The sequence below is a fragment of the Leopardus geoffroyi genome, chromosome B4 (genome assembly GCF_018350155.1).
Source record: "Leopardus geoffroyi isolate Oge1 chromosome B4, O.geoffroyi_Oge1_pat1.0, whole genome shotgun sequence".
Lineage (NCBI taxonomy): Eukaryota > Metazoa > Chordata > Mammalia > Carnivora > Felidae > Leopardus > Leopardus geoffroyi.
In genome coordinates, this window is record NC_059341.1 from 2925251 (window position 1) to 2946038 (window position 20788).

The window sequence follows — 20788 nt, forward strand, 5'->3', positions numbered from 1 at the left end:
AACACAATGGTCCAATCCTTTGGTTGGTATAAACCAAAAGCAGTTCTAAGAGGGAAGTCTGTAGCAATACAGGCCTACCTCAAGAAGCAAGAAAAACGTCAAATAGACAACCTAACCTTACACCTGAAGGAGCTAGAAAAATAACAAAGAAAACCCCAAACCAGCAGATTAAAGGAAATAATAGATTAGAGCAGAAATAAATGATACACAAAACTAAAAAAATAGAATACATCAATGGAACCAAGGGCTGGTTCTTTCAAAAGATCAACAAAACTGATAAACCGTTAGATGGACTCATCAAAAAAGGGAGGACTCAAAGAAAATCAGAAACGAGACAGAAGTAACAACCAGCACCACAGAAATACAAAGGATTATAAGAGAACATTATGAAAAACTATATGCCAACAAATTGGACAACCTAGAAAAAATGGGTAAATTCCTGGAAACATATAAACTACCAAAAACGGAACAGAAAATTTGAACACACCAATAACCAGGAAAGAAACTGAGTCAGTAACTGAAAACCCTTCCAATAAACAAAAGTCTGAGACCAGATGGCATCATAAGAGAATTCTACCAAACGTTTAAAGCAGGGTTAATAAATATTCTTCTCAAACTTTTCCCAAAAATAGATGAAGAAGGAAAACTTCCAAATTCATTCTATGAGGCCAGCATTACCCGATACCAAAACCAGAAAAAAATATCACACACAAAAAAAGAGAACTACAGCCATTATCTCTGATGTACGCAGACACAAAAATGCTTAACAAAGTATTAGCAATCCAAATCTAACAATGTATTTAAAAAATTTCTTCCCCGTGATCAAGTGGGATTTATTCTCAGGATGCAAAGATGGTTCAATATTCACAAATCAATCACTGTGCTACATCACACATCAGTAAGAGAAACGATAAAAGGGGCACCTGGGTGGCTCAGTCAGTTAAACGTCTGACTCTTGGTTTCAGCTCAGGTCGTGATCTCATGGTTCATGAGGTCAAGCCCCGCAGCGGGCTCCACGCTGCCAGTGTGGAGCCTGCTTGGGATTCTCCCTCTCAGCCCCTCCCCCACTCACGCATGTGCTCACTCTCTCTCACTTTCAAAATAAACTTAAAAAAAAAAAAAAGATTAAAAACCATAAGATCATCCGACAAAGAACAACATCCGTTAATGATAAAAACAGAACAGGTTTCAGGGAAACCCCTCAACATAACAGAGGCCATATATGAAAAACCACCAGCTAATGTCATACTGAATGAACTTTTTCCCCAAAGTCAGGATGGAATGTCCACCCTGGTCACCACACATTTATTCAACACGGCACTGGAAGTCCAAGCCACAGCACTCAGACAAGCAAAAGGGATAAAAGGCGTCCAAACTGCTAAGGAAGAACCAAAACTTTCCGTGTTTGCAGATGATACATTATGCAATACAAGACCCTAAAGACCCCACCAAAAACTGCTAGAACTGATACGTGAATTCAGCAAAATTACAGGATACAAAATCAACATACAGAAGTCTGTTGCGTTTCTACACACTAATAACGAAATAGCAGAAAAAGAAATTTTGTTTAAGAAAATCCCATTTACAATTGCACCAAAAATAATAAAATACCTAGGAAAAAACTTAACCAAGGAGTGGAAGATATGTACTCCAAAGACAATATAAAAAACTGATGAAACAAATTGAAGACGACACAAACAAATGGAAAGACAGCCCATGCTCAGGGATTGGAAGAACACTGTTAAGATGTCCACACCACTCAAAGCCATTACAGATTTAACGCAATCCCTATCAAAACACCAATATTTTTCAGAGAACTACAATAATCCTAAAATTTGTCTTGAACCACAAAAGAACCCCATATATTATCCAGTAATCACACTATTATTTCCCCCAAAATACAAAAACAGATTCAAAGGGATATAGGTAGGTACCCCTGTGTTTATTGCAGCATAATTATTTATGGAAGTCCCAAAGTGTCCAATGACAGATGGATAAGGAAAATGCAGTGTGCATATTAATACACACACATACACAGAATGGAATGGGAAGAATGACATTTCGCCATCTGCAACGACACGGATGGAGCTAGAGAAGATCATGCGAAGGAAAATACCCCAGTCAGAGAAAGACAAACACCATGTGATTTCATTCATTTGTAGAACTTAAGAAAACAAATGAACAAAGGGGGGGAAAAAAGGAGACAAACCAAAACAACAGTCTTTATTTTTTTTTAGTTTTAAGTTTCTTTTGAGAGAGGGAGAGGGAAAGGGTGAGCTCGCTTGCATGTGAGCAGGGAAGGGGCAGAGAGAGAGAAGGAGAGAGAATCCCAAACAGACCTCACACAGCACAGAGCCCAACGTGGGGCTCGAATGCACAAACCACAAGATCACGACCTGAGCCAAAATCAAGAGTCCGGCACTTAACCGACTGAGCCCCCCAGGCACCCCCAAACCAGAACAAGTCTTAAGGGCAGAAAAGGAACAGACGGTTGCCAGAGGGGAGGTGGCTGGGCGTGAAAGGGGTGACAGGAGCCCCGATGGGCACCGACTGATGTGTGGAACTGCTGAATCACAATACCGTCCACCTGAAACTCCTACAACACGAGACGTTGACCAGAGTAGAACTAAAATGAAATGGAAAAATGGAAGTTATGCACCGAGAGCAGCTAATGACGAATGTGTCCCATACTGAGATGAAGTCTGTATGAAAACACATTTTTTTCACTTACTTTATAACTACAAAGACCAAATACAGGCTTTTGATCTTGTTAGAAGATAGGTGGCTCGAACACAACATAAATCATGCAGAAAGATGTAGTTAAATGAAAACCTGCCAAAAGTTTATTCTAAACCTACTATATAAAGGTGTTCCAACAACGAAGTAAGTTGCACGCTAAAACGTTTCACGGCCTTAGCTACAGGAATGCAGTCCTCCGTCACGCTGACAACTGAAGGAGTTCACAAAGTTTAGACCGAGCCTACAAATTCCAGATTACATGTTTTTAAGACAGCACATTCATCCAGGGGGCAAAGGGCACAAAGACAGAGTTGATCTGGGTTTTTTTTTTTTTTAGTACATTGTTCTCCGAGCGAAGATTCACGGACACGGAAATCAGAGTGGTGGCTGCCAGAAGGAGGGGGTGGGCGAAACGGGTCAAAGGGGTCCAAAGTTGCAGTTGTAAGGCGAGTGAGTCCCCGGGATATAAAGGACAGCATGGTGACCACAGGTCACCACAGTGGACTGCGTGTGACCCGCGTGACCCAAACCGCCTTGCTGCACACCTAAACCTAATGCAACGCCATCTGTCAGCTATATCCCAACGAGATAAATAAATCGGATTTTAAGAACTAATATCTGAAAGATCCTTTGGAACTCTCCACTCGTGGTTTCCAGAGTGACAACCAGTAAGCAGCAGCATCCTTGGCGTCCATGGACACCCCGGGCCCCAAAGACCGTGGCTGCCTCCATGCAGCCGCAGGGCTCCTTACACGAAGAACTGACCACAGATCTGGAGCAGGACGCGCCTGGATCGGGGCAGGGGGACAGAAGCTAGTACTGAAGACCAAAGAAGCCGTAAGAAAGGGAAGACAATTAAATGACTTTCCTCGGGCCACAGTTGAAACAATTTGAGCATAAGGGGGAAAAAAAAGACAACAGATCTCATTTGATTATATAATCTCAACTATACACGTATACAAAAATATTTCTATGGGGTCATCGTGGTATTACAATAAAACAGGCCAACATGTATAAAAACAAAGCCTCTTCTGTCATCCCTGGAGAGCTACGTCACCATCTCCCCCCAAAACAGCCGAGGAAGCAGCAGGCACCCGCCCTTGCCCTCAGACTGTACTTCAGGGTGACCCGGTGGCCCCTACTGAGGGGGGAAGCGTCTCCTCACGAGGTCCAGCCGCTAAACGTAAAAGAAATTAGAGAATTCTTCGGAAAACTTTGCCAACTCTACGAAAGGAAGTGCTCCAGGCAATAAACATGGGTCAGCCCGTAAGTAAATAAAAGCACAGACAAGGAACAGAATATTCACAGGATCCCACACCACCAACCCGCCAGATGTGTCTACACGGAGAAAACCAGCTGTACAAAATACGCGGCTCATCTGGGCCGGACGACCATTCCGGGGACCACCTGAAAATCCGGAAGGAAGTACTCGGTGCTTTCAGGCAAGCATCAGCTAGTGTGGATTCGGAACTTCAGCAGGGCACATCCTTATGCTCCAGGGACACAAACTTAACTATTAAAAGTAAACCACCAGGACCCCTGGGTGGCTCAGTCGGTTAAAGCGTCCGATTTCAGCTCAGGCCATGATCTCACAGTTGGTGGGTCTGAGCCCCGTGTCGGGGTCTGCACTGACAGCACGGAGCCTGCTTGGGAGTCTCCCTCTCTGTCTGCCCCTCCCCTGCTTTCACACTCTCTTTCCCAAAAATTAAAGAAACACAAAACTTTAAAAAAACATAACAATAAAAAGTTCTTGCCGCAGACTTTCAGAATGAGCGTCCACGTACGCGAGAGGGGCAATCCATTAAGAATCATCTAACCTTACAGAGTTCTTGAGCAAACAGTTCTTGGCCACACGTGAGAGAAGCCGTGTCACTTACTGTATGCAAACAACTCTGAATCAACCCACCATTAACTCAGCTTTAAAACTGAAACGTTACCTAGCATTACTAGGGTGATAATGGGTGGCGTGGAACTGTTTAAGCTGCTCCCAGGTGAGGTCTGGGATGCACAACGGATGGCCCCCGGAGATGACCGAGTACGTGTGGTCAGGCAGGAGTCGGTTCTGAAGGTGCTGCGAGAATATCCTCTCGTTATCTGTCTTCAAATGAAAAAAATTATACACAGAAGTGTAAAATAACACACACTGTTACATTATAACACAGCAAATTACTAACCCTCTGGGCGATACACCTGTAACACCTTGTGATTCAAACTGTGACGATGTAAACAAGGCCGTGGGTGCAGACACTGTCTAACAAAGTCCACCCAGGGTTTCTGCACAGGACCCAGGGATGACGTGTCTCAGAAAAGAAAACTCACCATGCAGTGTGCATGGCCCACAGCGAGTGCACAGCGGAGCGCCGGGCAGCGGTGTGCACAACAGTGCGCGAGAGTCCCTGCCGCGAGCTGTGGGGGGGGGGGGGGTCCGTGGGCTTCCGGAGCAAAGGCTGTCACTCTAACTTGAATTTCCAGAAGGTGCTGGAAGGCACGGGGCCCGAACCAAGTATTAATGGCTAAGGAAGCAGCACGGGGCAGGAAAGCAGCCCGCGTCAGGGCAGAACTCCAAAGTGCGAGGGGCTGTGAGGACGGGGCCGGAGAGAGGCTCTCACACCACCTGGTCTCCAGAGCCTCATATCCTAAAACTCAGGGAGGCCCCCAAAGAGCTTTCCATGAGGTGGGTTTCCTGATTACATAGGAGTGTGTGTACACATAGCTTTTCTGTTACAAATTAAAGCTGAGACCTTTTAAAAAAGTTACCTGTTCACTCATGATCTTAACCCATCACTACACGTTAGCAAACACTGTTTAACAAAGCAGAAATATCACTGAGAAGAATAGCACCGTTTCTGCACATTCTGCAAATAAATCTTCTTAATGTCTGGCTTAACAGGAGACCGCTGGATTTTCCTATCTGCTTCCGGATCCGATAAACTGCTCTCACACAACACGTAACACAGGCTCGGGAACCGCACTTGGGCAAGAACGAGCAAAAATGGCCATGTCCTAGCACTGCCGCGCACACTTTTATCTCCCAGACTCCCGCAGACCAGATGCCAGGGCCCGACACCGCAGTGGGGGAGCTGCTGGTCTGGAACACCGGGTCCTAGAAAAGCGGAAGCTTGGCCATCTCGTCTTATGGCCAGTGCTCACTGCACAGTCCCCTGGCTAGCTCAACAGGGCCCGCGCCGTAAGCACATCACATGACATGAGAGAATGTCGACTCTCCCCCAGACCTTTTTATGTTCCAATATTTTACACGAGAATATCATTTCTACACAATTTTGCAAAAGGAAAAAACTCACAAATGCTCCTTTCATCTCATTAAAGACGACTCCTTTGAAGGTCAGGGGTGTCTGGGGGTCCCTCGGATTCTCATGTTCCAGTCGCCATCCTTCCTGCCTAAATAATAATCAATGATTACACAGTGACAGGGACTCTTGACACTGAAGTCCAAATCCATCTGTCCTCACTCACCAGAAATCTAGTTCCCGCAAGCAGGGGAAAAAGGTTGCATCCAAGTACACAGACAGGAGATTCTGGAAGTCCTTGGGATTTTGTGTGGAGAATGGATACAGAGTATAATCGCTAGCTGGGTATAAATGAAAAGATTTTAAAGCTCGCCAGATTCCCAGGGCATTGGCCACTTGCAGCCTCCCCCCGCCCCCCGCCCCCCGCCAACAGGGACCCCTCACTGCCCAGGGCGCAGAGGCCACACCTCACGCGTCTAGAAAGACGACCTCATCTACAGAGAACTGATGCCATGCACGTTCGCTGCAGCCCTCACCGCACTTCCGTGCACACCATCAGTCTATCGGCTGCCCTGTTTCCAAGCCCCACCACCAGGGCATTAACGTGACGCTACAGATGTCAAATTTTGTAGCAAATTTCCCAGAAACATCTCAGCTGCCCCTCCCCTAAGACTCCAGTTTGTATAAACCGACCCCCATGCGGCTTTCCTGGAAGACTAAACTTCCAGCAGACTAGAGAATGGCAAATCCGTGCTGGTCCACAGCTGCCGGTTCCCCCCTCCCCAGCGAGGATCCCGGTGGGCGCGGCAGCCAGGCCCAGCGCGGCCCCGGTCCCAGACGCCAGCTGACCTGTGAAGGCGTTCATGAAAGTGGACAGGGACCTATTCAGCATCTTGAAGAAGGGGTCTCTGCACGGGTACTTCTGAGAGCCGCACAGGACCGTGTGCTCCAGGACGTGCGGGACGCCGGTGCTGTCCAGGGGGGTGGTGCGGAACTGCACGCTGCGGCAAAGACCAGATGGCGGGCGGGAAGGTCAGGCGGGTGGTACGGCACACTTTCCAAACCTGTGACACCCGCGGCTACCAGATCTGGTCACCGAAACATCGTAACCCTTCGCGAAAACAGTCTCGACCACAGCGTATGAAATCGCTAATTCAGGCTGCAAACTTGCACCAGCTGTGGCTTTAGACACAAATCCACTTACCTTCTCCTCATGTTTTCAGGATGCAGCCAACAAAACTAAAACATTCGTGAACCGGGACCTTTAACCACGTAACGGACGGCAGACGTTCTCGGTGGAGACACTCGAGAACGTGCTCCCAAGATGCACCACACACCTGAACAAGTTGTTTGTGTCTTCTCGGGCCAGGTGCAAGTATTTGGCTCCTGTGTTGTCATGGCTAAGCTTCACCGCGGTCAGGGACAGTTCAGGGATGTCCGTTACCTGAATGAATGAATGAAGACGCAAACAGCTAGACTCAGATGGAAAAGCGCTCAGGGCAGTTACGGTCACTGCGCTGCAGGGCCTGGCCTGACTGCCTTTAATCAGGCAGCACCAGGAGGCTGGCATGGTGGGGCTGGGGGCACATCAGAAACCACCTCGTTCAGACCCTAAACCTTATGAACAAGCCAAGGGCTGACAATCCTATGCATCTCTTCTTTCTGAACGCTTACTGTTTGCGAGACATTTTCCCAAGAGTTTACGGGTCATCCTGTGAGAGAGAGATCTTCAGCCCCATCTACAGACGACAACATTGAGGCACAGAGCCGTGGTCATAGAGCAGCAGTCCAACTCCATCCATCACACCAGGCCGCCCTGGAGGAGTCCTACTCCCACTGGCAATGCCCACCGTGTGGCTTCCTTTTACACACACCAGCTCGGGAAAGCGCAGAGTGGCCCTGCTGGGAGCTCAGTGCTGGAGCGCCCACGGCCTGGGACGGAACTTTGCTGTGTCTGGTCACAGAGTTCTAAGGACCAGTTACCTGCTCCTAGTGGGAGGGTCCAGGAGGGTACAAATCACCTCCGATAAAAACAAACGCATCCTGGGACACCCGGGTGGGTGGCTCAGTTGGTTAAGCAACTGACTCTTGATTTTGGCTCAGGTCATGATCTCACAGGTTCGTGAGATCAAGCCCCATGTCGGGCTCTGCACTGACAGCATGGAGCCTCCTTGGGATTCTCTCTCTCTCTCTCTCTCTCTCTCTCTCTCTCAAAATGGATAACCATTTTTTTAATAATAACAAAAGAATAAGTTCTTACATAAAATACTTCTAGATAATTTTCCCTCCAAGCATCTGCAGTTCTATAAGACCAGACCAAATGCCTGCCTCCTCCCCTGGTAGGCTAAAAACAGGCTCTTCCTTTTTATTTTTTTTTTTTTTTTTTTTTTTTATTTTTTTTTTTTTTAAATTTTTTTTTTTTTTTCAACGTTTATTTATTTTTGGGACAGAGAGAGACAGAGCATGAACGGGGGAGGGGCAGAGAGAGAGGGAGACACAGAATCGGAAACAGGCTCCAGGCTCTGAGCCATCAGCCCAGAGCCTGACGCGGGGCTCGAACTCACGGACCGCGAGATCGTGACCTGGCTGAAGTCGGGCGCTTAACCGACTGCGCCACCCAGGCGCCCCATGGCTCTTCCTTTTTAAACTTGCGCATATTTTAGAGCTCCTGGGTGTCTCAGTCAGTTAAGCATCCAACTTTGACTTCGGCTCAAGTCATGATCTTGCGGTCCATGAGTTCGAGCCCCGCGTCGGGCTGTGTGCCGACAGCTCAGAGCCTGCTTCGGATTCTGTCTCCCTCTCTACCCCTCCCCCGCTCACACTGTCTCTCTCTCTCTCTCTCTCTCTAAAATAAATAAAACATTAAAAAATTTTTTATTTAAAAAAAAAATTTTTTTTTTAACATTTATTTATTTTTGAGACAGAGAGAGACAGAGCATGAATGGGGAGGGTCAGAGAGAGAGGGAGACACAGAATCTGAAACAGGCTCCAGGCTCCGAGCGGTCAGCACAGAGCCTGACGCGGGGCTCGAACTCAAGGACCGTGAGATCATGACCTGAGCCGAAGTCGGACGCCCAACCGACTGAGCCACCCAGGCGCCCCAAAACATTAAAAAATTTTAAGGGAGGGGCGCCTGGGTGGCGCAGTCGGTTAAGCGTCCGACTTCAGCCAGGTCACGATCTCGCGGTCCGTGAGTTCGAGCCCCGCGTCAGGCTCTGGGCTGATGGCTCAGAGCCTGGAGCCTGTTTCCGATTCTGTGTCTCCCTCTCTCTCTGCCCCTCCCCCGTTCATGCTCTGTCTCTCTCTGTCTCAAAAATAAATAAAAAAAAAAAGTTAAAAAAAAAAAAATTTTTAAGGGAAAAAAACAAACGCATCCTCACCCCCAAGATGGTAGTCTCCTATCTACGAAAGCCTGCACAAAGGCACTTCAGAAACGGCTGTATCGTCCCCACCGTGCCGGGGGCCTCTCCCCCCCAATCACAATAGAGCATCACTATGACAACCACACTGTTTATCACCCCCACTTTCCAGGGGCTGTCTGTGCTTACAGCAAGCTGCCAGCAGGGCAGAGATTAGAACCCGGGGGTCCTGAGTGTGTTCTGGGGACCGCCCACGCAAATGACATTGCTTAAAGAGGCCTGTGATACCTGCTGAGTTTACAACCATTAAATTATTTATATCAAGGGGCGCCTGGGTGGCGCAGTCGGTTAAGCGTCCGACTTCAGCCAGGTCACGATCTCGCGGTCCGTGAGTTCGAGCCCCGCGTCGGGCTCCGGGCTGACGGCTCGGAGCCTGGAGCCTGTTTCCGATTCTGTGTCTCCCTCTCTCTCTGCGCCTCCCCCATTCATGCTCTGTCTCTCTCTGTCCCAAAAATAAATAAACGTTGAAAAAAAAAAATTAAAAAAAAAAAATTATTTATATCTTACTCTGTAAGAGATGATCAATGTGTTTACGATCAGTCGCTATGTGAACTGTCTGCCCCCTAACAGCTTTCATGGTGACTGCTTCTCAAACAAGGATCGTATTTTATCATAAATCTCTATAAAACTTGAAAAATAGAGGAAAGAACTCTGAATGAGGTCCTCAAGAACAGTAACTACTTTGAGTGCAAACTCCTCTGCATGGCCCTAGGGACCGCACGAAGGCCCTCCCTCGCCCGCGTCAGGAGCCCCTCACCCAAGCTGCACCACTGCCGGTTCCCGAGCCCTGCGGGGAACTGCTGTCCCTGCGTGTCCAGCCTACAGGGAGGCAGCTGTCCTCACGCACCGCTCCCTTCTCCTGGAACCTGCCCCCCTCCCGCCCCCCCGTCCTTTTGCTCTCCGCACTCGCACCAGGATGCCCATCCAGTTCTCCTTGTATCACAGCCGCACCTGTGTCCCCCTGGGCTGTGAGCGGCCCGCCCCTCCCTGCGCTAAGTGCTACCCACAGCATGAGGCCGACGGCCAATCAATGATGTGAAATACATAGTTTTCAATCACCGTGTAAAAGGAAAAAAAAAAAAAAACAATGTGAACACAAAATTAAATAAATGCAGGACCACAATCCATCTTCTATAATTCTGAAACCCCAATGGCTCGAAACCAAAGTTTTTGCGTAAGTGCGGAACAAACTCGCGCTAGGAACATGCAGCTCCACGTACATGTGGGACAGACGTGGGCCGTCTTCACTCGGCGCAGAGAAGTCAGGTGTCTGGGTGCAGAAACATCAATGGGCTGGACTCACTTTCTAAAACCTAAAGAGGCACTGGGTTGGGGGGGTTGGGATCAGGGAAGGGCCGGGGAACTGCACTTATCAAAGCATCGGGAAATCCCTTTGCTGGCAAACTCCACTCGGTCGAGCCCACTGTGCATCGGGAGAGCCAGGGCCTGGGACAGAGACCCCAAGGGTGTGTGGGTGGCGCACGCAGCAAGGCGGGCCCGCGCACCTGGCTGACGGTGAAGCCGTGGATCCGCTCCCCCACCTCGTGCTGCAAGGCGCGCTCACAGGCTGCGGTGCCCCTCCTCCTCCGCGCTCCCAGGCTGGCACTGCCCCGTGGAAGGAAAGCAATCGAGGTTAGCGCTTCTGCAGGACGCCGTGTGGCTAACGTAATTCTGCAACATCATGAGGGCATTTGTACGTGACAAAGACATTTCAAAGACAAAGCAAGCCTTACATTTTCCAAACATTTCAGAAAACGAATTTCTGCACTTTTAGTAAAGTTCTTTCAATTTTAAGACCTTCGTCTCAACTCAGCTGAAGCTTCACTATATCCAGCTAATAAATGCATGTTGCAAGCCTTTTACACATCAACGCTCAAAAGTAACTGTAACATGATTACGATACCAATTTCCCTCACCTGCACCAAAAACAATTCTCACGTGACACGACATTTCCCATGCAGGTACACGATGTGGCCTCAAACTCCTATTACACATCTACTGAACTGGTAAAAAGCAACAAGTCTCGCTTCACGGGGAACTCCTACACTGCAATTAGGTGTGCAAATGGTGACAATCCTGGAATAACATTTGGCATCATTTAAATGAGAATCACTGGGGCGCCTGGGGGGTTCCGTCGGTTGAGCATCTGACTTGATGTGCGCTCAGGTCATGGTCTCACGTTGGTGGGATGGTCGGGCTCTTCGCTGACTGCGCACAGCCTGCTCGGGACTCTCCCTCTCCCCGCCCCTCCCCTGCTCTCTGTCTCAAAATAAATAAATAATCTGTAAAAAAACGCACTTGGGAGAAAAAAACCAAGAACTGATGGTGGCCAGAGGGGAGGGGGCGGGGGTGAGTGAAATAAAACAGCGGCTGCCATGTAGCTACTGTATGACTGGAACTTAATTTTGTATATGCGCATACACACGTACACGGGTCAAGAGGAGCAGGGAGACCGCTCTCTAGCAATCGCATCTGAGAGGGCGGGAGAGTCAGTCGTTTGGAGGTGATCTGGGTAACGGTGACACGACCGCACCGTATGCTTGCTTTATAGAGTTTTCTACGTTAGCACTGTCTGACACGAGTATTTCCTTTGAGACACGCGCCGAAGAGGAAAACAACAACAACAACAACGCCGAGTCGGTCGCCATCAGGCAACATCGCCAACATGAGCCGTCACCTTCCTGACTCAGCCGATTCCGCGATCACAGAGGAGGATTTGCAGGTGTTCTTTACCATCAACGGCACAACCACAAAGAGCAAATGCTGGCGCTGAGCACGCAGAAGCAGCCCGGCACCTCGGGCCCTCCCGCCCGTACTCCCCGGTCACCGGCGACGCGTGTAAGGCCCCTGCCGCCATAGTCACACGAGGCACGAGGACACCCCCATGCTTCTTCACCTGCCCAACCGCACCACCCGTCACACAAGGTTCTGCGAATCAGCAGGGAACTTATCTACACACTCCTGGCGCACCACCATCACTCAAGGTTGGAGCGGATCTTTTCTCCGTAAACCGAGCCCATTTCTGGAAGCTACAGCTGAATTAAGAACACCGCAGCTTAGGGGCACCTGGGTGACTCAAGCGGTTAATTAAGCATCTGACTTCGGCTCAGGCCATGATCTCGCTGTCCGTGGGTTCGAGCCCCCTGTCGGGCTCTGTGCTGACAGCTTGGAGCCTGCTTCGGATTCCGTGTCTCCCCCTCTCTCTGACCCTCCCCTGCTCACACTCTGTGTCTCTCAATAGCAAATACACGTTAAAAAAATTTAAAAAAAAAAAAAAAAAAAACACCGCAGCTTAAATAAGAACTCCGTGTGGAAGCCTCAGGTGTCTCGAGGACTCCCTGCCCACAACAACTGGTGACACGGGGGCAGCCAGGTTAATGAGAACCGCAAGCCGACAATTACTTTAATCACGCCTATTAAAATCCACATCAATGCCCATTTTCACTTCAAAAGCCCCGACAACCGCACACAGGGCCACCCACTCTGGGACCGCCTAAGGTCCCAGGGGTAAGGCCTCCTTGGGCCAGGAGCCGCTTTGCCCAGACTTCAGCCTGCAGTTCCCAACCCTGGCAACTGGACAGGAACCTCTTTCCTTTGCTAGGGGGAAGCGATGGAAGGACGCCTGTGCGGTCCCTCATCCAGGCTCTGCAAGACTCTTGGGTCGGGCTTCGGCATCCCGGGGCTATGGGCCTCAGTCAGAGTAGGGCTCCGGGCTCCCCGGGAGAAAGGTCTCCGGGTCCGGGCTCCCCGAGAGAGGGGTCTCAGGGTCGGTCTCCGGGTTCCCCGGGAGAAAGGTCTCCCGGGCTCCCGGCTCCCCGGGCGATGGGCCTCAGGGTCGGGCTCCGGGCTCCCCAGGTGAAGGGTCTCCGGGCTTCCCGGACGAAGGGTTTCGGGTCGGGCTCCCTGACGACGGGCCCTGGGGTCAAGGCTCCCCAAGGGGAAGGGTCTCGGTCGGGGCCCGGGCCCCCAGAGCAGGAAGCGGTGGTGCGGCCCTTTAGGGCTCGGACGACACCACAGAGCCTCCCGGAGTCTCCCCGCTGTCGGGACCGCCCCTTCCTCCCTCTCTCCCACCCGCCTGCTCTCACCCGCCCCTCAGCCGCTCCAGCAAACTGCGCGTCCACACGCCGCCGCGCCACATGGCTTGTGACTAGCACACGGGGTCGGAAGCAGCTTGATTTATCCCGACGCAGGGCGCGGGGGCGAGACGCACCCGCCGCGACTGCCATTGGTCAACGAGCACGGCGACGTCTCTCCAATAGGCTGCCGAGGAAAGGGGCGGGCTCCTGATGCGGCGGGGCGGGACTCGAGGGCGGTGGGCACGGAGTGGGCCAAGGCGGTAGGGGGCGGAACGTCGCGGGCGTCGGAGCGTCGGAGCGCGGCGGGGGCGGGGCCCGCGTGAGGAATCCTGGGCGGGAGAGGGGTGGAGTCCGGCGGGAGGGAGGGCGGCAGCTGGGGGCGGAGTCTGGGACTTGAGGAGGAGCGTGCAGGGTAGGGGGCGGGGACTGTGCCGGGGAGGGGCGGGGGCTGGGCCGGGGAGGAGCGGGGAACTGTTCCGGGGGGGCGGGGGCTGGGCCGGGAGAGGCGGGGACTATGCCGGGGAGGGGCGGGGCTTGAGGGGGGACGAGCGGGGACAATGGTGTCGAGGGGCGGAGACTGCGTGGAACAGGAGGGGACTGCGCTACAAAGGGGAGGGGACTGTACTGTTAAGGGGCGGGCCTTGCACAGGAAGGGCTGGGGCTGGGGCTGGGGCTGGGGCTGGGGCGGGGGCGGGGGCGGGGGCGGGGGCGGGCTGGGGCTGGCTGGGGCTGGGGCGGGGCCGGGAGGGGCGGGCGTACACTGCAAAGTCGAGGGGCGGGCCTTGCAGGGGAGGGGCGGACTCACGCTGGCCCGGTAAGAGGCCGGTTCCTCACGCCTCCGTGTGGGCGTCGTCTCCTGGAGAAGGTTGTGCGCCTGCGCTGTGGGCGCTCACAGGTCTAACTGGAGCAGTTAAGTGAGAGTAGGGCCTCCAGGCGCCTTAACCCCCTTGCTACCTGGCTTTGTGGAAAGGGCCCGAGGCCTGCGCAAGAAGATTTCCAGGGCCGGGGTACCATGACATCATCGTCCTCAAGACTGGTCTGGTACAGGATGTCCCCAGGGAACCCCAGGACCACCGTCCCCCCCCCCCCCCCCCCCCCCCCCCCCCCCGCCAACAAAGCGCCTGCAAGGGTGCTTAGACTCACCGCTTTCCCTACCTGCATTTCGTGTCTGGGAAGACTCCACACTTATTTATTTTATTTTATTTTATTTTTAATTATTTTAGAAAGAGAGCAAGCGGGGGAGAGGGAGACAGAGAAAATCCCCAGCAGGCTCCATGCTGTCAGCGCAGAGCCTCACACGGGACTCGATCCCACAACTCTGGTGGGATCACGACCTGAGCTGGAATCAAGAGTCTGACCCTCACCTGACTGAGCCACCCAGACGCCCCAAGACTCTACACTTCTAAGGGTCCAAAGTACCCAGGGGCCCTTCCGGTGCCCGTGGCGTGCAGATCATGCGGATCTGCTCACTGTGGCTGTGGGGGTGGAAGGCCTTTGGGATGAACCCCATCTGGGCCCTGCAGGGGTGGGGAGAGGCCCCGCCTCCTTCCGTAGATCCTCAGGGCCCTGGTCTTCTTGGTTTTTTGTTGTTGTTGTTGTTGTTAATATGAAACTTACTGTCAGATTGGTTTCCATACAACACCCAATGCTCATCCCCACGGGTGTCCTCCTCGATGCCCATCACCCACCCCCCCTCCCCCCCACCCCCTATCCACCCTGTTTGTTCTCAGTATTCAAGAGTCTCTTATGGTTTGCCTTCCTCCCTCTCTGTAACTTCCCCCCCCCTTCCCCTCCCCCCTGGTCTTCTGTTAAGTTTCTCAGGATCCACATATGAGTGAAAACATATGGTATCTGTCTTTCTCTGCCTCACTGATTTCGCTTAGCATAACGCCCTCCAGTTCCATCCACATTGCTACAAATGGCAGGATTTCATTGTTTCTCATTGCCAAGTAGTATTCCATTGTATATGTAAACCACATCTTTATCCATTCGTCAGTTAATGGACATTTAGGCTCTTTCCATAATTTGGCTGTTGTTGAGAGTGCTGCTATAAACACTGGGGTACAAGTGGCCCTGTGCATCAGCACTCCTATATCCCTTGGGTAAATTCCTAGAAGTGCTATTGCTCAGTCATAGGGTAGGTCTATTTTTAACTTTTTGAGGAACCTCTACACTGTTTTCCAGAGTGGCTGCACCAGTTTGCATTCCCACCAACAGTGCAAGAGGGTTCCCGTTTCTCCACATCCTCTCCAGCATCTCTAGTCTCCCGATTTGTTCATTTTAGCCACTCTGACCGGCGTGAGGTGGTATCTCAGTGTGGTTTTGATTTGTATTTCCCTGATGAGGAGCGATGTTGAGCATCTTTTCATGTGTCTGTTGGCCATTTGGATGTCTTCTTTGGAAAAGTGTCTATTTGTTCTTCTGCCCATTTCTTCACTGGATTATTTGTTTCTCGGGTGTGGAATTTGGTGAGTTCTGTACAGATTTTGGATACTAGCCCTTTGTCCGATATGTCATTTGCAAATATCTTTTCCCATTCCATCAGTTGCCTTTTAGTTTTGTTGATTGTTTCCTTTGCAGTGCAGAAGCTTTTTATCTTGATGAGGTCCCAATTGTACATTTTTGCTTTTAATTCCCTTGCCTTTGGAGACATGTCAAGTAAGAAATTGCTGCGGCTGAGGTCAGAGAAGTTTTTTTTTTTCCTGCTTTCTCCTCTAGGATTTTGATGGTTTCATGTTTCACATTCAGGTCCTTCATCCATTTTGAGTTTATCTTTGTGAACGGTGTAAGAAAGTGGTTTAGTTTCATTCTTCTGCATGTTGCCGTCCAGTTGTCCCAGCACCATTTGTTAAAGAGACTGTCTTTTTTCCATTGGATAGTCTTTCCTGCTTTGTCAACGATTAGTTGGCCATACATTTGTGGATCCAATTCTGGAATCTCTATTCCATTGGTCTGTCTGTTTTTGTGCCAAAACCATGTTGTCTTAATGATGACAGCTTTGTAGTAGAGGCTAAAGTCTGGGATTGTGATGCCTCCTGCCTTGGACTTTCTCTTCAATATTACTTTGGCTATTCAGGGTCTTTTGTGGTTCCATACAAACTTTAGGATTGCTTGTTCTAGTTTCGAGAAGAATGCTGGTGCAATTTTGATTGGGATTGCATTGAATGTGTAGATAGCTTTGAGTAGTACTGACATTTTAACAATCTTTATTCCTCCAATCCATGAGCACGGAATGTTTTTCCGTTTCATTATATCTTCTTCAATTTCCTTCATAAGCTTTCTATAGTTTTCAGCATACAGATCTTTTACATCTTTGGTTAGGTTTATTCCTAGGTATTTTATGCTTCTTGGTGCAATTGTGAATGGGATCAGTTTCTTTGTCTTTCTGTTGCCTCATTACTAGTGTATGAGAACGCAACTGATTTCCGTACATTGATTTTGTATCCTGTGACTTTGCTGAATTCATGTATCAGTTCTAGCAGACTTTTGGTGGAGTCTATCAAATTTTCCACGTATAATATCATGTCATCTGCAAAAAATGAAAGCTTGACTTCATCTTTGCCAATTTTGATGCCTTTGATTTCCTTTTGTTGTCTGATTGCTGATGCTAGCACTTCCAACACTATGTTAAACAACAGCAGTGAGAGTGAACATCCCTGTCGTGTTCCTGATCTCAGGGGGAAAGCTCTCAATTTTTCTCCATTGAGAATGATATTAGCTGTGGGCTTTTCATAAATGGCTTTTATGATATTTGAGTCTGTTCCTTCTATCCCGACTTTCTTAAGGGTGTTTATTAAGAAATGATGCTGGATTTTGTCAGATGCTTTTTCTGCATCCATTGACAGGGCCCTGGTCTCCTCTGTTCTTTTCCTCCCTCATTCCTTCCCCTGGCCCACTCGTGCAAATGGACTCAAATCTCCCTGCCCCTGCTTCTGGGCTCTGAAGAAAGGCTCCTGAGTAGACAGGTGCCATCTGTTTGAATATATAAATGCCCTGGCAATGATGGGGAGGGCAACATTGCATTGAAAATCCACCAAAAGTCTCCCCAAAGCTCTTCACGGTGCTGTGGATTCTGCAAGTAACCCAGTACCTCTTTAACCAGAGGAGAAACCAGCTGAACCAGAGGTGGTTCCTAGAGGTGATGGTTAGAAGCAACTCTGTGCATGTGCCTTTACTGCATGGAGAAGCTGGGTGAGAAAGGTTACTGGGCCACCACAGCACCTCTGTGACCCTGCGGGGACGGTGGGGTGTTATTAGCCCCGCTGTGAGTGTTTAGGAAGATGAGCACTGGGAAGTTACAGTATTTTGATCTCTCTGAAGAATGGGTATGCCACATCCATCCAGTAATTGTCACTTACTGGTATATCCCCACAGGATACAGCCCACACACACACTAAGAATTTATAGATAATTCTTCTGAACAGTGCCCGATATAATTTTAAGTCACATGTAATCTCCATATGTGTTCAAAATCACTACAATGTAGAAGTTAAAAATAAATAATTGTCTATGCAGTATCCTATGTTTCAAAACCACCTCCAAAGCCCCAATGAAATTCACTGTTTTAATCAGAGGAGCAATGATCAGAATAGGTGGTGTCTGGGATGCAGAAAGGCAATCAAGGGAATGTTTGAGTGTGACAGATTGGACTGTATCTCCCCAGAAAGATGTTGTGACCTCGTTTGGAAACAGGGTCTTGGGGCGCCTGGGGGGCTCAGTCAGCTGAGCGTCCCACTTCGGCTCAGGTCATGATCTCACTGTCTGTGGGTTCGAGCCCCGTGTCGGGCTCTGTACTGACAGCTGGGAGCCTGGAGCCTGCTTCGGATTCTGTGTCTCCCTCTCTCTCTGCCCCTCCCCTGCTCATGCTCGCTCTCTCTCTCTGTCTCTCTCTGTCTGTCTCTCAAAAATAAATAAACATAAAAAAGATTAAAACAAGAAAGAAAAGAGGGTCTTTGCAGAGGTGATCAAATTAGAATGAAATTGTTAGGTAGGGCCCTGATCCAATGTGACCAGTGTCCTTATAAAAAGGGGAAACCTGGAGACCCTGACACACAGGAGGAGGCCACGTGGAGGGGACGGCAAAGACCAAGGTCACACTTCTACAAACCAAAGAGCACCAACGATGGCTGGGCGCCCCAGAGGCCAGGAGAGAACTGATTTCCGGACACGGCCTCAGCACAAGCCTATCTGCCGACACCTCGACCTCAGACTTCTGGCCTCCAGAGCTATGAGACAAGACATTTCTGCTGTTCTAGGCCATCCAGTTTGCGGGACCTCGGGATGTCAGCCCCAGCAAGCTAAGACAGAGAAGTCAAGGTTCCTTCACCCCCCGAAGAAGGACACAAAGTACTTTGGCTGCGTATGTTGCCTTCCAGGATGGCATGTCCTCGACAGAAGGCATGCTTTTTGGAAATCCTTTACTGCTGAGTCTGTCATAAACCACGAGTGGCAGGTTTTGGAAATGCGAGATAAGAGATCAGCTCAACGCCTCCAACTTTAAAATTATAGAAATGTATACAATGTCAGCAAACAATGCTAACAGCACGGAGTAAGGCAAAAAACTCCGTCCAAAAACCAGTGAGCCCTCTGTGCCAGGACTCATTTGTGCCATTCACCAGGTTGTTATTGAGTGTCATCTATCTGCCAGCCCGAGCTTTGCCACAATGACTTTGAATAAAGCCTTTTTCATCTTCCTGCTGAACTTGTACAACCAGGTGGCGATTTTCTGCTGGTTTCCTCTCAACCCTACGTTTCCAAGGTTTTGTTACTTCAGGTTGTTGTGATGTTGGTAGGCATGGACTCCAGCCTTCAGCTTCATTTTTTTCTGCGTGTTTAAAATGAAGCGAAGGAAGAAATTCAGATGACTTTGGCAGATTTTAGTTTCATTTCTGCTCCTAGGTATGCTGTCCGATATCCACCTTTGAGGGAGATAAGCTGTCCCCTTGAATGGAGTTTGATTTCAGGTGTTTTGAACCATTGTCTCAGAAAACCTCAGATGTTGTTGAGATTTCCTCTTGGCTAGGGCCTTTATACAACATTCTTTTTAAATGTTTTTATTTTTACTTTTGAGACAGAGAGAGAGCATGAGCAGGGGAGGGGCAGAGAGAGAGGGAGACACAGAATCCCAAGCAGGCTCCAGGCTCTGAGCCATCAGCACAGAGCCCGACACGGGGCTCGAACTCACAGACTGTGAGATCATGACCTGAGCTGAAGTCGGACGCTTAACCGACTGAGCCACCCAGGCGCCCCTTGGCTGGTGCCTTTAAGAATCTTAATAATTTTTAGAGATTTTACACATTTATGTATATAGATATGAAAAAAGTCCAGGATTGATCATAATTAAAGAAAAGGTACATTGACATAAAACGGGATATTATTTTATCTACCAGGTAAAACAACTTGATAAAACCTAAGAGAGGCTTGTGAAGTTCTGGGGATCTGGTACTTTTTAATTTATTTATTTAGTTTATAAAAATTTTTTTTAATATCTATTTATTATTGAGAGACAGAGAAAGACGGTCCATGAACAGGGGAGGGGCAGAGAGAGAGGGAGACAGAATCCGAAGCAGGCTCCAGGTTCCGAGCTGTCAGCACAGAGCCCGATGCGGGGCTCAAACTCACAAACCGCGAGATCATGACCTGAGCTGAAGTTGGACGCCCAACCAACTGAGCCACCCAGGTGCCCCAAGATCTGGTACTTTTATGCTCTGGGTACTATGTGGTACTCTCTCTCTCTCTCTCTCTCTATATATATATATATATATATATATATATATATATATTTACCTTTCGGAAAGCACTTTGGCACTATTTATACACATTTTAAGCGAGTGTACTCTTTCAGCAGAAATTTCACTTAATGAAAATTATCCTACAGCTGTATCCTCACAAGAGCACGATGTGTAAGTAAAGATGTTCTCTGCAGCATTTTTAACTTTAGCAAATATTGAAAAAAGTCTACCAAGAAAAGTTTTCTTAAATAAAATATAACACATCCATATAATTAAATACTGCACAGATACTAAAAACAGTGATATACGTTACTTTTCACATATATACCACAAATTAGTAAGAAAAAAAAAGCTAGATGGGGGTGAAGCTCTCACTGAGTGAGAAAAATATACTCCCATTTGAGGGGAACAAGTCAAAAGGAGATTTTAGTTGTGATTTGATTATGCTTAACATAACACTTTAATAAAAGAAATTTATGAAGAATTAATAAATGGCAAGGCAGTCTATGTTCATAGACAGGAAACACAGTGTGATAAAGATAACATTTCTTTGCAAAAAAAAAAAAAAAAATGCA

The 20788-nt window shown here is 49.1% G+C and overlaps 1 protein-coding gene across 4 annotated transcripts in view; it reads right to left on the reverse strand.

Annotated features, from left to right (window-relative positions):
* PITRM1 (pitrilysin metallopeptidase 1) overlaps positions 1 to 13621 on the reverse strand; it is a 45501-nt gene extending 31880 nt beyond the window's left edge. The window contains exons 1-7 of one of the 4 annotated variants that reach the window (XM_045464461.1): positions 13492 to 13621; positions 10912 to 11011; positions 7325 to 7431; positions 6837 to 6988; positions 6214 to 6328; positions 6042 to 6138; positions 4677 to 4837 (exon numbers count right to left, since the gene is read on the reverse strand). In XM_045464461.1, the coding sequence (XP_045320417.1) occupies positions 4677 to 4837; positions 6042 to 6138; positions 6214 to 6328; positions 6837 to 6988; positions 7325 to 7431; positions 10912 to 11011; positions 13492 to 13544 (785 nt within the window). In that variant the 5' untranslated portion in view covers positions 13545 to 13621. The remainder of the gene's footprint in view (positions 1 to 4676; positions 4838 to 6041; positions 6139 to 6213; positions 6329 to 6836; positions 6989 to 7324; positions 7432 to 10911; positions 11012 to 13491) is intronic. The other 3 variants (XM_045464463.1, XM_045464462.1, XM_045464465.1) reach the window with 3 other exon arrangements.
* Between the last annotated feature and the right edge of the window lie 7167 nt (positions 13622 to 20788).